This window comes from Sphaeramia orbicularis, chromosome 20 (assembly GCF_902148855.1).
Source record: "Sphaeramia orbicularis chromosome 20, fSphaOr1.1, whole genome shotgun sequence".
NCBI lineage: Eukaryota > Metazoa > Chordata > Actinopteri > Kurtiformes > Apogonidae > Sphaeramia > Sphaeramia orbicularis.
In genome coordinates this window covers 2498730-2513286 of record NC_043976.1, presented here as the reverse complement: position 1 = coordinate 2513286, position 14557 = coordinate 2498730, and the positions used below count along the sequence as shown (strand labels likewise).

At 37.1% G+C, this 14557-nt stretch overlaps 1 protein-coding gene across 4 annotated transcripts in view; it reads left to right on the top strand.

Annotated features, from left to right (window-relative positions):
• The window catches only part of LOC115411485 (ATP-binding cassette sub-family D member 3), a 45697-nt gene that overhangs the window by 23708 nt on the left and 7432 nt on the right, over positions 1-14557 (top strand). For all 4 annotated transcript variants that reach the window (XM_030123645.1, XM_030123644.1, XM_030123647.1 and 1 more), the window contains 10 exons: positions 63-154; positions 885-976; positions 1074-1146; positions 1235-1298; positions 3963-4040; positions 4482-4547; positions 5646-5735; positions 8670-8789; positions 11174-11278; positions 12478-12534. In XM_030123645.1, coding sequence (XP_029979505.1) covers positions 63-154; positions 885-976; positions 1074-1146; positions 1235-1298; positions 3963-4040; positions 4482-4547; positions 5646-5735; positions 8670-8789; positions 11174-11278; positions 12478-12534 — 837 coding nt within the window. The remainder of the gene's footprint in view (positions 1-62; positions 155-884; positions 977-1073; positions 1147-1234; positions 1299-3962; positions 4041-4481; positions 4548-5645; positions 5736-8669; positions 8790-11173; positions 11279-12477; positions 12535-14557) is intronic.

The following is a 14557-nucleotide window of genomic DNA, read 5'->3' as shown; positions in this document are numbered from 1 at the left end:
TGATAGTATTACAGGGATATTTAGTGATATGCTGGGTCTGATGTGATGTGCTTGTTGTGTAGGACTACTACCAGAGTGGGAGGATGCTGCTGAGGATGTCTCAGGCTCTGGGCAGGATTGTTCTGGCCGGCAGAGAGATGACCCGCCTGTCAGGGTGAGAGTTATGTTGCAAATGTTCACTTTCATTTCAGATCAGTTGTAGAGTAATCAGGGAGCTTCATCAGCAAGCAAACAGAACAAACCCTAATAATTACAGACATAGGAAGAGGACTCATGGCAGTAGTGATTAACTCAGCCTCAAATGTATTCAGTGTAAACCTTAAACCCTCTATTTTACAACCCAATAATTGGTTAGAGGAAAATAATATTTGATCAGATCTAAATAGAGTTTAGACAAATGTCAACGTCACAGATGGACAACAAATGTGAATATCAAATTAAACATTTTTTTTTATTTCAATTATCAATATAATATACATTTATTTACAATATTTAAAACAAACATAATATTAACATTATATTCAAATGTATTTGGCATAGATATATGCATTTATTAATTTTAAACACTATTTGTTTAGAATATGACATACATAATGTAATAGTTAAATATCAATGTATTTGGAATAAATGTAATTTATTTATAGAGTTTATAAAATTAACCCAGAATGACAGCACTAAACTGGATCACTGTACAAACATTCACACTCACAAAACTACTCTTTTTTTTTTTTCACAATTTTTTTCTCATTTCAAAATATGTTTTCCTAAATCTGTAAGTAATTACCTACCCAAAAAATATAAGTTTGGTGTAGATTATTGTCATTAAATTTTTTGTACCAGATGTGAACCTTTTTTTGACTTTGCTCTGTACTGTTTACCTGCAGATTCACAGCTCGTATCACTGAACTGATGAAAGTCCTGAAAGACCTGAACACTGGCAGATATGAGCGCACTATGGTTTCCCACCAGGAAAAGGGTATGCACACAAACCCACCCCCCGAGTCTTCACTAGATCACTTTGAACTGAAAGTATCCAGAAAATAACACTGTTGTGTTTGTTTGTTTGTTTTTAGAATCAGACACAGCAGAGAAAGTCGTCCTGGTGCCTGGAAGTGGCAAAATTATCAACAGAGACAACATCATTAAGTAGGTCTCCAACTCTTGAAGTGAACACACAGTGCATTAGTAACAGGTGTGCGTTTGATCGTGTTAAAGCAACACCCCTGTTTTGCAGATTTGACCACACCCCTTTAGCAACACCTAATGGAGACGTCCTCATCAGAGACCTTTCATTTGAGGTAAAATATTCCAATATATTTTGTGAATATGACTCTATTCTGAATATGATAGGTGGCACGTACATATTCTGTTTAAAATTATGTCTTTTTTGCCATTACAGAAATGAATTTACGGTTAAGAATTTTGAAATGGACATCAAGAGGTTTTTAGTTATGAGTCAATACTGCAACAACAGTTTGATGGCAAAGTGAAGTTTTAAATCTGTCAGGGTTCAGGTTCTACGTACAGCCCAATGTGATTTCAGCTGGACTGAACCAGTACAATAATAACCTATAAATAATAATCCAAATGTTTCTCTTTGTTTTAGTGTGAAAGTTAAATTACTTTATGAAAATGTGAATAACTTTAACAACCATCAGTAACCTGAAATGAAAGTCTTTTAAAAAAATAAGTTAAATTTCTACAGTACTGTCTCAGTTTATTATTAACACAGTTTACAGATCACAGTGGATCTACAAATGCACAAAACATTTAATAACAGGTAGAATATCATTAAAATTACACTTATTTTTCTTAAGTAATTTCATGTTTCTCATGATTGTTTAGGTTGTTCCCATTTTATCGTGATAAGATTTGTAAATGTTAATATTTTCATCATGTTATTTAACCTTTTTCACATTAAACCAAGGAGAAATTTTGACGTTGTCATTATTTATAGGTTATTACCCCCCAAAAAAAATTCCCCACTGTTTTAATAACATTGTGCTACGGGAAAACTGTACAAAAAAAAAAAAAAGCATCCATAAAAAATTCGTCCTTTCTAATCAACTCATTTTGGAAAAAAAAAAACCCAGAAAAATTAACTTGTTTTAATAAATGAATGCTATTGAGGAGCTGATGAAACTTGCTGTGGGTTAAAATGTTGAGCTCTGGGGTTGAAGGTTCGAGTCTGTGACCTGGAAATAATATCAAAACAGAATAGGTCATGAAAACATACTGTGCATTTATTTTTTTCAACTTCATGAATAATATCACAACACAAGAGTGTATAATAAGGTACAATACATGCGAGGGGCGGGGTTGGTTGTGCCTGGCGCTGCTTGTTTATAGGTTATTATAACATTATTTTACTTGTATGTGTCACATTGGGTTGTATGTGGCCCCTAAAAACCCTTGACTCTTAGGGCCTGATTTACTAAGATCGCAAATAACGGGCGCAAATGTGCTTGCTCGCGCTAAAATATGCATGTGCTATTGATTTGTGTGTCAGGGGTGATCAACTCAGATTGCCTGCGCAAATGACAACGGGTGCAAAGTCTTGGAGTGCACCCTAATTAAATGAGGATTTTGCGTGCGCTACTGGTTGTTGTCATGGAGACGGTACGCTGTAAAAACTGCTCTGGGATATCCCAGCACTCATAAATATGAAGTTGCTCTTTTTCCACACAGAGGGGTCAATAGGTATTTCTCTGTCATTGTTTATCAGTGCTGAAGTGTGTTATTAGTGAAATAAATACCTTCTCTCTTTATGTCGCTCTGCATGGTGAACGGAAACTTTTAAGTCTGAGGGCATGACAGAAAACCCTCCACATCAGTGTTTATATAGAAGGTTCAGGAGCCCAGTCACAACACCGTGGACAGCGCTGTGTGTGTGTGTCTGTGTGTGCGTGGGTGCGTGCGTGTGCGTGGGTGCGCGCGCGTGTGTGTGCGTGCGTGTGTGTGTGTGCGCGCGCGTGCGTGTGTGCATGTGTTGTGCAGCGCTAGAACCCGTCCCATTTGGTCTCCCTTGCATGTGTGCAGTGTGAGAGAGAGGGAGAGATGAAAAGAGAGAGACAGAGACGTCTGTCAGTAGTTGGTCCTGGCCTAATGCTGATGTGTCACTGGTGGAACTGTGCGTGGGGGGGCAGGCCCATAAAGTGTGTCTCAAATAATTTTTTTTCTTCCGTCATTCCATGAATGTTGATGTGATCAGAACAGATTGGTTTTCTACGTTGTGCCTAAGCCCCTCCTCACCACAACTACTGCAGCCAGTTTTGCGCGAAGTTCAAACCTGCCTTTGAGATGCACTAAATATAGACGCAAAATCAGCACCGCAATCAGTTTCAGGTTTGGTAATCACATTGCACGCTCTAAATGAATATTTGCATTTACTCCCCCCAATAATTTTACGCGTTCTGGCAGAAACACCCATATTGCATATTCATCAGGGCAAACACGCTAAATGGGTTGCACGAGCTATTTTGCCCATTTGAGACACGCAAACTTCGGTGTGCCCTGTTAGTAGATCAGCTTCAATGTGTTTTTGCGTGCGCAGTCAAGTTTGCACATGTTTTTACACGTGCAAACCTTTAGTAAATCAGACCCTTAATATTTTCAGTGTAATTTTTGCTCTTCAGGATTGGACCATGTGGTGGGCTGGTTCTGGCCCATGATTCTTACGTTTGACACCCCTGTTCTAAATACAGCATGCACTTCATGTTTCAAGAGGATGTTTTTTTTAAAGAGTCCAAAGTCTGTTTTGCAGCTGAGTGTTCCTCTAGTTTATCTTCTGTTGGTAATACATTGACTGTGACTAAATATCTCATAGAATTCCACTTAAAAACTCTGAACTCTGCTTTTAAGGTGTTTTAAATGCAGTATTTGCCACCTAACCCTACCCCTAACTCTGTGGTGGTATTTGACACCTGCTCACTGTTGTGTGTTGGCTTGTCTGTTCTGTGAAGGTGAGGTCTGGAACCAACGTTCTAGTGTGTGGACCAAACGGCTGTGGAAAGAGCTCTCTGTTCAGAGTCCTCGGAGAGGTAAGAAAACACGTAGCTGTGGTTTAAACATTGGTGGGAACTATGGCATTAGTGACGTCAGATTTTTTCAGATCATCTTATTTGTCAATAAAGTTGAAGTCAGGTCAACTTGTCGTATGATGACATCATCACATTGACAGCGGAGGAACAACACAGACACACACAAGTTCAGCAATGAGCAACTTGGACTAACGTTCACTGGAACATTAACAATGTACCGTAAAGAGCAGAATAAAAAACTGGACAGACACAAGCATTAATAGTCCTTCTCAGACATTTAACCAAATGAAACACAGGCTAACACTTTGAATTTGAATCAAAAAGGGAAGCCCAGAGTCTTGTTAAGTGTTTCCCAAATATTTGTGTGTGACTGTACATCCTGTTTGTCATGTGTGTTATTGTACCCTCGTATATAAAATGGTGTTGTGTTGTTTTTTAAAGCTGTGGCCTCTGTTTGGTGGACATCTGACCAAACCTGAGAGGGGGAAGCTCTTCTACGTTCCACAGGTAAAATGACTCTGTTCTTTAAAGGCTCATATTTGTCTAAACCCAGTTTTCTTAGTCTGAGATTCATGTATTTGTGTATTTGGACCGTAATAGTTCATACAGTTTGAATTTGAACCCTCCAGCTGCTGCAGAACTATCTATATTAATTTGGGCAAAAATCCAGTGGATTTCTCCAACCTGTTTGAATTCCTTCTTAATTAGTTGCATCTCTAACTCGTTCCGTCTCCACATTTGTTCATATCAGGTCCAGACTTCAGACCAACATTTTTCCATAATTGTTTGTCAGCAGCAGCAGCTGTAGTCCAGACTGAAAATATGTCCAAACTTGGAGCCCATTACCTAAAATGTTCAGTTGGCGGTTGAATGGGACAGAGCAGCACAGCCAACAACCTGGAGGGGGCGGGGTCTGAAGTGGCTCATGTGCATTTAAAGGGCCAGCGCTCCAAACCACCTTTCTGGTGTCCTTGCTCAGAAATAGAGTTCTGTTCTATTCTGTTCTGTTCTGTTCTGTTCTGATAAAACTTATCATGTGTTAAACCCACCACTGACCAAAAGTATCTACTGATGTAAAATGTTTATAACCTTTTTGTTTTAGGTTCAGTTAAGGAACGTACCATGAACATATTGAAAAAATAAGCAAAAGATTGACTAAAATTAAGTTAAAAAAGAAGGAATTAAGCAACAAAATGAAAAACAGCTAATGTGATCAATAAAGTTAATAAAGAAATAATAAATCAACAAAATAATAAGTAACACAAACAAAATAAGCCAGAAACCGAAAAAAATTGAAGAAAAATAATAAAATAAAAACAGCACAATGTAAAATAAAGTAATAATGTAAGCAACAAAATGATCAAAAATAAATAAAATAAAGTAAAATGAATAAAAAATGAACAAAAATAATAAATAAAAATTTACCAAATAGTGTCATGAGCAAAATAAAGTTATAGATCAGTTCATGATATATTTTACTGAAAAAGTCTTTTTTCTTCCATTTTCTCTGTTTTGCTTTTGTAATAATATGATAGTATAATAATAATAATAATATTCCAGCCAGTCCAGAGGTGAAATGTGGGTTTGACTTGTGTGTTTTTTCAGAGACCTTACATGACCTTGGGATCTCTGAGGGACCAGGTGATTTACCCTGACACCCTGGAGGAGCAGAGGAGAAAAGGCATCTCTGATCAGGTAACACTGGAGTTCACACCAGGCCGCCGGTTCCACCTCACATGGGTTTATTTCACCGGTCGAATCTGCCACGAGATGGTGTTAAGGCGCGGTGTCATCATCATTAGCGATATCTTCTCTGATGAAACTCCATCAGATCCATTTCGAATTTTATTCCTTCTCTCCTTCTGTTTGTTCCTTCCTATCCTTGGGACAAAGTTCTCAAAGTTTCTTCACAGTTTTGAGAAATTTAGATTTTTAAATTTTTCATGAATTTTTGAAATATTAAAAATGTTCATTTCCTTCTCATGGTCCATTTTTTTAATTCAAATTTTTATTCAGAACAGTCTCATAACATGTTTCACAGGACATCATTGGAACAAAGTACATTGTTCTCTCTTTTTTGTTGATATTGCTCACTGAAAGGGGAAAAAAAAAGTCATTTGTGAATCTTTGTTACATGAATAAAGTCATAAACATAAACTTTGCAGTGCAAAACATAACAGAAGAGTGACTTGTGAAGATCAATGCTTTTCATGGTCATTTTACTTTGTAGAACAATAACATGAAGGCAAGGCAAGTTTACTTGTATAGCACATTTCAGTAACAAGGCAATTCAGGGTGCTTCACACAGGAAATACAATTACAAGGGAAAAAGAAACACATTTAAAACATTATAAAAGAAACATGTAAAAGTTGATTAAAAACAGCAAGTAAGAAAACAACGCATAAAATCCAAAAATATAAAAACACACATATTAAAGTAAGAGTTGCAGTTGCAGTAAGAGTTTTGAAAGAGAATATAAAATTTAAAAAGTCAAAAGCCTTTTAGTCAAAGGCAGCAGTGAACAGGTGAGTCTTTAACCTGGACTGAAAAGAACTCACTCTCAGATATCAGACCTGATATTTTCTGGTAGTTTGTTCCAGATATACGGAGCATAGAAACTAAATGCTGATTCTCCATGTTTAGTTCTGACTTTTGGAACCCAGAGCAGACCTGCACCAGACGACCTGAGTGGTCTGGATGGTTCATACTGGACTAGAAGGTCTCTGATGGATTTTGGGCCTAAACCATTCAGTGCTTTATATGCTAGCAAGAGAATTTTAAAGTCTATTTTCTGAGAGACAGGGAGCCAGTGTAGAGACCTTAGAACTGGACTGATGTGGTCCACTCTCTTGGTGAATAGTAATAAAGATTATATACACAAACAAACATATTTACATTTACTTACTCACATTTATCTACATATATAAATGATTGTGGATGTGTCCATGAAACACACACGCAAAAAAAAGGAGTAATATAAATAAAGTAAATAAGTAAATGAATAATAATAATGATAATACGTTGGTACATATAGCCAACCACACTTCTATGAAATAAGACAAGGAAAATTATATATAAATACACATATATGTATTGTATTTTTGCCTCATGTGCCTGATGTGTTGATACTGTCTAAATTCTAAACTGTCTGTATTTATGGAATTACCTTCGGTTGTTTTAGTGTTTTAGTGCCAGGGTTTTAGCTTTGGTACAAATACAGACTGTCATCATCATCATCATTTGTACTGTTTGCTTAATGTCTTGGGCCCACATTTATAAACTATGGATAGCTTCTGGGGTTTCCCTTTTTACATAATCATATCTGGCCGTAAATTATGAATAGAAGTTGCATACGTATTTTTAAATGATTTGTAAATAAAATGTGAACTGAACTGAACACACACAGTAGTATTAATAATCATAATACAAAGACAAAAAACAGAAAGGAAAAAAAAAAGGTTGAAGGAGCCTAACAGTGCACCTGTGTATTTAGTCTTTGGATATTCAAGTATAAAGTAACTATGAACATAAGAGTAACACAGCAAAAAAAAAAAAAAAAAAAAACCTTAACCTTTAGGGGTCTGAGTTTATTTTGGCTTTTTTTTGAGTACTTTTGATTTTGTCTTTATATACTATGTAAAGAAATGTTTACTATACCCATGTTTGGTATCTTTTTTTTTCAGCACAACTTCATCTATGTCATCTGTCTGTTATTTTTTTCACTTTAACCTACTTTATCAACACAAAAGGACAAAAAACACAAAAAAAATATAAAATCTGATTTGAAAAATGTATATAATTTATTGCATGAATAACACAAAGATGCTTATCGAACCTTTTCAGAGACTTTAAAAGTGAATATTGGTTCCAAATATTAGGGATATAAAATTAAAATTGTAATAAATTAAAACTATTCTCAAATAGTATAGTTTCCTCATCCAGTTCAGGTGGGGGTAATCCTCACCCTTACCTGTAATGCTAATACAGTTTGTGGATTAGAATCCACAGATTCAGCCAATTTTTTCCATTTTGAAAAAAGACAAAAAATGACATAGATATGGTCAGAAGTATAACTCTTGCTTTATATCGCAATAATAATGCTATTTTGCTTGTTTGCTCCAGTTTCAAACCGTCATATCTCTGGTTGTATTTGCTCCATCAACATCAAATAAAAATTGGGAGAGTGTTTCAAGTTCGCACCTTTGAATGCAGTTATCCTCAGTGGTCTGTGTGACCAACTTCAGACGCTACGATGTGTTGGAAATGTCATGGGATTGAGTCACAGGGCCCTGACCGTGGACCCCTCAGGGTTAAAGGAAGAGAGTTCGTACCATCTTTTGGTCCGTATTTTGATGGTTTATAACATGTCAGAGATATAGTTCCTGTTGATCACTGATAGAAGTTATATTTGGGCTCTGATTGGATGAGTTTTGTTCTCCAGTGAAAGTCCCGCCCACTTCTACAGTTAGATTGATGTGCATCCAGACCACAGGACTGGAACATAGAGACAGAACCTGACAACCTCACACATTTAACTGGTTCTGATCCACATAGAACAGACGCTGGCGGACAGGGACACTGGAGAATGTTTTTAATCATGTTGCTCTTGTGTGTGTTTGTGTGTCCAGGTGTTGAAGGAGTACTTGGACAATGTTCAGCTGGGTCACATCCTGGACAGGGAGGGGAGCTGGGACACGGTCCAGGACTGGATGGACGTCCTGAGTGGAGGAGAGAAGCAAAGGATGGCGGTAAGAACACAGCCTTCACCTAATGCACTGATAAACCGCTGTGAACCGTTGGTTTTCACACTGAAATGTGGCTGGTGTCAACAATTATCAGGTTTATGTTTATTCAGACATCAGCCATGATACAGAAAATACAAACCATGAAGCTAATTTAATTTGAATCAGCTGTGAATTATGCTGAGAGTGAAAAGGTTTAGGCAGAAGTTAAATGTTTATACAGGGTGGGTGAAAAGTAACTAGGCATTAAAAATTGGTAATAATATGGAAAAGATTCTTGGAGTGTCTTTGAAACTAGACCCTTTATCTCTACTCTTAGGACATCCAAGTTGGGGCATTATTGACACCAGCTTGAAAAGACTTTATGATATCCTCGCATGTGCTGCAAGGAAAAATATTTTCGTATCTTGGATAAATGACAAACGTTCCACTAAAACAACTTGACATGAAATCCTTGTTGAATGGTTTCCTCTGGACTATTTGACCTGTTTACTTCATTCCTCAAAGCTTAGACTTTGTCTTTTAGGTATCCCCATGAAGAACAGTCTAGTGGTGTGAGGTCTGGTGAACTTACCAAACAGGTGGACTGGACAGAGGGGTTTTGTTGAATACCCTCCACATTCAGACCTCACACCACTTGACTGTTCTTCATGGGGATCCCTAAAAGACAAAGTCTACACTATGAGACCTGCAACAGTCGCTGAATTGAGAGCAGCCATTGAACGTGAATGCAAAAAAATACCAAGGGAACTGTTTGATGATGTGTGTGATTCCATTGCTTGGTGTTGTCAGCAGTGTCTGGACCAGAACAAACGTCAGTTTGAGAACAGGAGGAACAGACAAAACAATAAAATGATATTTGGAAATTCTGTTACCTTTGGAAAATCAAATGAGTTTTAATAAACGCCTACTTTAAATTATTTAAGTTGTGTATACATTTTTTGGGACACCCTGTATATATATTATGATAAGCAGTAGGGCTGGGTGAAAAAATCAATTTAATCGATTTTGGATCGATTTCTTTTTAATTTTGCGTAATCGATTAATAGTGGATGAGATCAGTTTTTCAGAGCAGGACCGTGAGTAAATGACCCGGAAACCGCCGACATGGAAGCATGGCCAGCTCTGTCTCGTGAGCCCCTCGTGGAGTCTTGGTTGTGCTCACAACGGTTCTGGCGCGGGAGGAATGCGGAGGAAGGGTGGGGAAAACCCCTCAGTGGGAGGAAGGGTGGGGAAAACCCCTCAGTGGGAGGTCCTCCCGGCCTCAAACTCAAACCCGCAGTGCGGAGGAACTAGCCGGTGGAGGTGGGTTGCAGAACCCAGTTCTAGAACTACTAACTTTGATCACCTGTGGCTGAGTGCGGAGTTAGAGGAATAGTAAAGCAGAAATCACAAAGCTTCACCCACCCTCCAGTGAGTTTCTTGTACCAAGGGCCCAACATGATTCTGTTTCAGGGGGGCCAAACTGGTGTCGGTGCCCCAAAGTGACAGTAATGTGCCGTAAGGCTGGAGGCCACAGTCATAAAATAGAATAAAGATGAGACAGAGGTCTGATCCACTGTAGAAACATGGACATGTTTGTGTCCTGTTCATTATTTCAGAGCAGATTCATCTGTTTACTGCTGAAATGTCAGATTTATTTCCTTTCTAATATCAATATTGATTCTGTGTTGCATGGCTGCAGTAGTCAAATAATGAAGTTGCAACTCAAAATTGTATTTTGGTATCACTAAATGAATCTGAATCAATCAATTAATACTGAACCGAATCGCAGTTAATTGATTAAAAACCTTATGAATTGAAATCAAATCGATTAAGGAAATTGGCCATGATACCCAGCCCTAATAAGGAGGGTTAAATGAGGCTCCAGTCATAAAGCAGAGAGCAGTGTATTAAATATGAGACAGACCTGTCGGTTGCATCACCATAGTCCACTTTAACCAGGAGCAGTGGTGCAGAAAGTGTAAAAGAGGATTTGTTAGAGGAAAGAAAACCAATGTGAGCTTTGACCTTTGGGACCAGTACACGTTTCAAGTGAGTTTACTGTCGAGCCAGATACTAAGATACTTGTAGCTTTCAGTATAACCGACCTCAGAGCCATCCAAGGAGGAAATACAGTTAAAACCATTACATTTAGTTTTATTTGTGTTTAAGACTAAATGGAGACAGCTCACTAATACTTCCCAGCGCTAATGCTAATGCTAGGTACTGTGTGTGGGTAACATGCACAGACTGAATTTCCCTGTTAGTAAAAAAACAGTTAACCTTTAACTTTTATTTTCCAGAGGACTGACTGAGTGAGTTCACCAGGACCTGGACAGAGCAGAGAAATATTGGCTGCTTTCTCTTCCTATTAATATTTAATTCTGTGTGTGTTTGTGTGTGTGCAGATGGCCAGACTCTTCTACCATAAGCCCCAGTTTGCCATTCTGGATGAATGCACGAGTGCAGTGAGTGTGGATGTTGAAGATTACATCTACAGCCACTGTCGGACGGTACACACCACTCATTATCCACACACCGTATAGAGAACATATGAGCACATGGGCGGAGTCAAGGGAAGGTTCACATCTGGTCCAAAAAATTACATTACAATAATTTACACCAAACTGATATTTTTGGTTAGGTAATTACTTATATTTTTAGGAAAATGAATTTGGAAATGAGAAAAAATTTCTGCAAAAAAAAAAAGTGAGTAGTTTTGTGAGTGTGAATGTTTGTACAGTGACCCCGTTTAGTGCCGTCATTCTGGGTTCATTTTATAAACTATAAATAAACTACATTTATTCCAGATACATGGATATTTGGCTATTATATTAGTTATGTCATATTCTAAACACACAGCGTTTAAAATTAATAAATGCATATATCTATGCAAAATACAGTTGAATATAATGTTAATATTATTTGTATGTTGTGAATATTGTAAATAAATGTATATGATATTGATAATTGAAATAAAAATGTTTAATTTGATATTTACTTTTGTTGTTCATCTGTGACGCTGACATTTGTCTAAACTCTTTCTATTTAGGTTTGATCTAATATTTTTTTCCTCTATAACCAATTACTGGGTTGTAAAATAGAGGGTTTAAAGTTTACACTGAATACATTTGAGGAGGAAAATGTCAGAGGAACTTCACTTTGGAGAACTTTGGAATTCTGGAAAAAAATAGACATTAATTTTTTTGTCCATCTGTGACGCAGTAGTTTTAGATATTTTTCATTTAAAAATATTTAAACTAAATGTTGCCCTTGGAGTCTGTTTCAGATGGATTTAGACCTTTACAATTCTGTGGAATATTTGTGTTAAACTGGTTCAAAAGTTATGAATCAAACAGTAGTGGGCCGTCCATCTGGGATGCCCTTGACCCCGCCCACATGTTCAAGTCAAACAGTTGAAGCATCTTTGTAAATGACCTGCCAACACATGCAGCTCAGAGACCCTCAGATCCATTCCATTATGGGCCAAGTCCAGTCCATGCTGGGTTTTTTGGGGGTGTCCCACATCAAACAGAGTAATATCTATGTATAAATGTAGTGATATATGTATAACTTGTTTAAACTAAATGCATTAGAACTGTAGATAAATGCACACAGATAAACAATAAACCATCTTTTTTCTTTAATACTTTGAAAGGATATAGTGACTGTTCATGTGGTCTGATGGTTGGACTTTGTCTTTTGTCCACAGGTGGGCATCACTCTGTTCACAGTGTCCCACAGAAAGTCTCTGTGGAAGCACCACGAGGTAAGGACAAGTTTTATTCACAAAGTCTTTGTCGCATCGTAACGTCGTCTGTTACAAACCTAACAAACCTTTTGTGCACTGACCACATGTCCCTGTTGATGTAGTTCATTCTGCAAAGACTGAGCCTGTTCACATGACCAGAAACATCCAATAACTGTATTTAATCAGATAACTGTAATAATCAGATGTGACGCGTTTACATGCACTTCAGAAATATAATAATCCATAAACTCTGGTTTAGACGTTTCAGTCCATTATTGGATTTCTTTTCTTTTTTTCTTTTTTAACTTGTCTTGTCCAGCATCGTACCATTCGTGATTTCTTGGAATTAAGAGATTTTCATATTAGTGAATGTTATATTAGTTATATTAGGCCACTGCCGCTGCAGGCGGCTGCGCAAACCTCCCTACAGTAGCAGTGTGAGCCTCCGTTTCCCACAATGCACATTGCGACAAAAAAATTCTGAAGATGCCCGTGTTACTTCCTGGCTCTGAATGTAAACACACAGGGTTTGTTTATGGTGGATGGCACTTCGAAATTGGTCACTGTAATGCAAGAGATTCAGAGGAGTAATGACAGAAAGTCTTACAGATTCGTGATACTTGGGCTACGACTGAGGTTTTACAGATTTGATGAAAAATTCATCGTGAAAGTCTCCCGCACCTTTAAAATTATTTAGGAATATTGAATTGAGATGGTAGATATGTTTTTGTTGTTGCTGATTTTTTTTTTTTTTTTTAAGGTGTAAATACTTGATGCTGTTCACATTTAAGTTGATGTAAATGGTGTATCAAGAGACTAGGAGAGGCAAAAAAAAATGTTTTGCTTCTGGAATATTCCTTGTTTGCTTTTTATGTTTATTACGATTATTGTACTAAGCGAAATAATTGATGTACAAACCAAAATTCATTCATTCATTCGTTCATTCATCATAACAGCGAATTGTAGTCTGGCTCCTTTTTGCTTTGCCAACGGAAGCTTTGTTTCATTTATTAAGATCCCCATTAGCAACTGAAACATCAGTTGCTCTTCTTCCTGGGGTCTCCTCTACCTTACATTACAATTTTAATTATTTACATTAATTTTACACTATTCACACACACGCGCGCGCGCACACACACACATATATATATATGTATTTCACATTGATCTGACAGCATCATGTTCTGTTATTTCTGCCCTCTCCACTACGATACATTCATAGTTAGTCATGTTTTCGTGTTTGCTGTACTTATCTCTTTTATTGTGTTGTGTTGTTTGCTATGTTTTTGTTCTGCTGTTGTGCACTTTAGCTTTGTCTGTCAAAGCACTTTGTAAATTCAGTTTTTAAAGGTGCTGTATAAAGTTATTATTATTATTATTATTATTATTATTATTATTATTATTATTATTATTATTATTATTATATATTCTCATGTTGTATCAGATCATGTCCACATGTGTGAAATGGTTCCTCTGTGACGTCACTTTGTATTCATCAAGGAGTTTCATACATTTTGCTATTACATATAATTAAGGACATACATCCACCTACAAGTCTACAAACACAGTTGTGTTTTTTTCTGACTGTATGTGTGTTGTTTTCTGACTGTCTGTGTTGTTTTCTGGCTGTCTTTGTGTTGTTTTCTGACTGTCTGTGTGTTGTTTTCTGACTGTGTTGTTTTCTAACTGACTGTGTGTTGTTTTCTGACTGTCTTTGTGTTGTTTTCTGACTGTCTGTGTGTTGTTTTCTGACTGTTTTCTGACTGTCTGTGTGTTGTTTTCTGACTGTTTTCTGACTGTGTGTTGTTTTCTGACTGTCTGTTAGTTGTTTTCGGACTGTTTTCTGACTGTGTGTTGTTTTCTGATTGTCTGTGTGTTGTTTTCTGACTGTGTTGTTTTCTGACCGTCTTTGTGTTGTTTTCTGACTGTGTGTGTTGTTTTCTGACTGTCTTTGTGTTGTTTTCTGACTGTGTGTGTTGTTTTCTGACTGTCTTTGTGTTGTTTTCTGACTGTCTTTGTGTTGTTTTCTGACTGTGTGTGT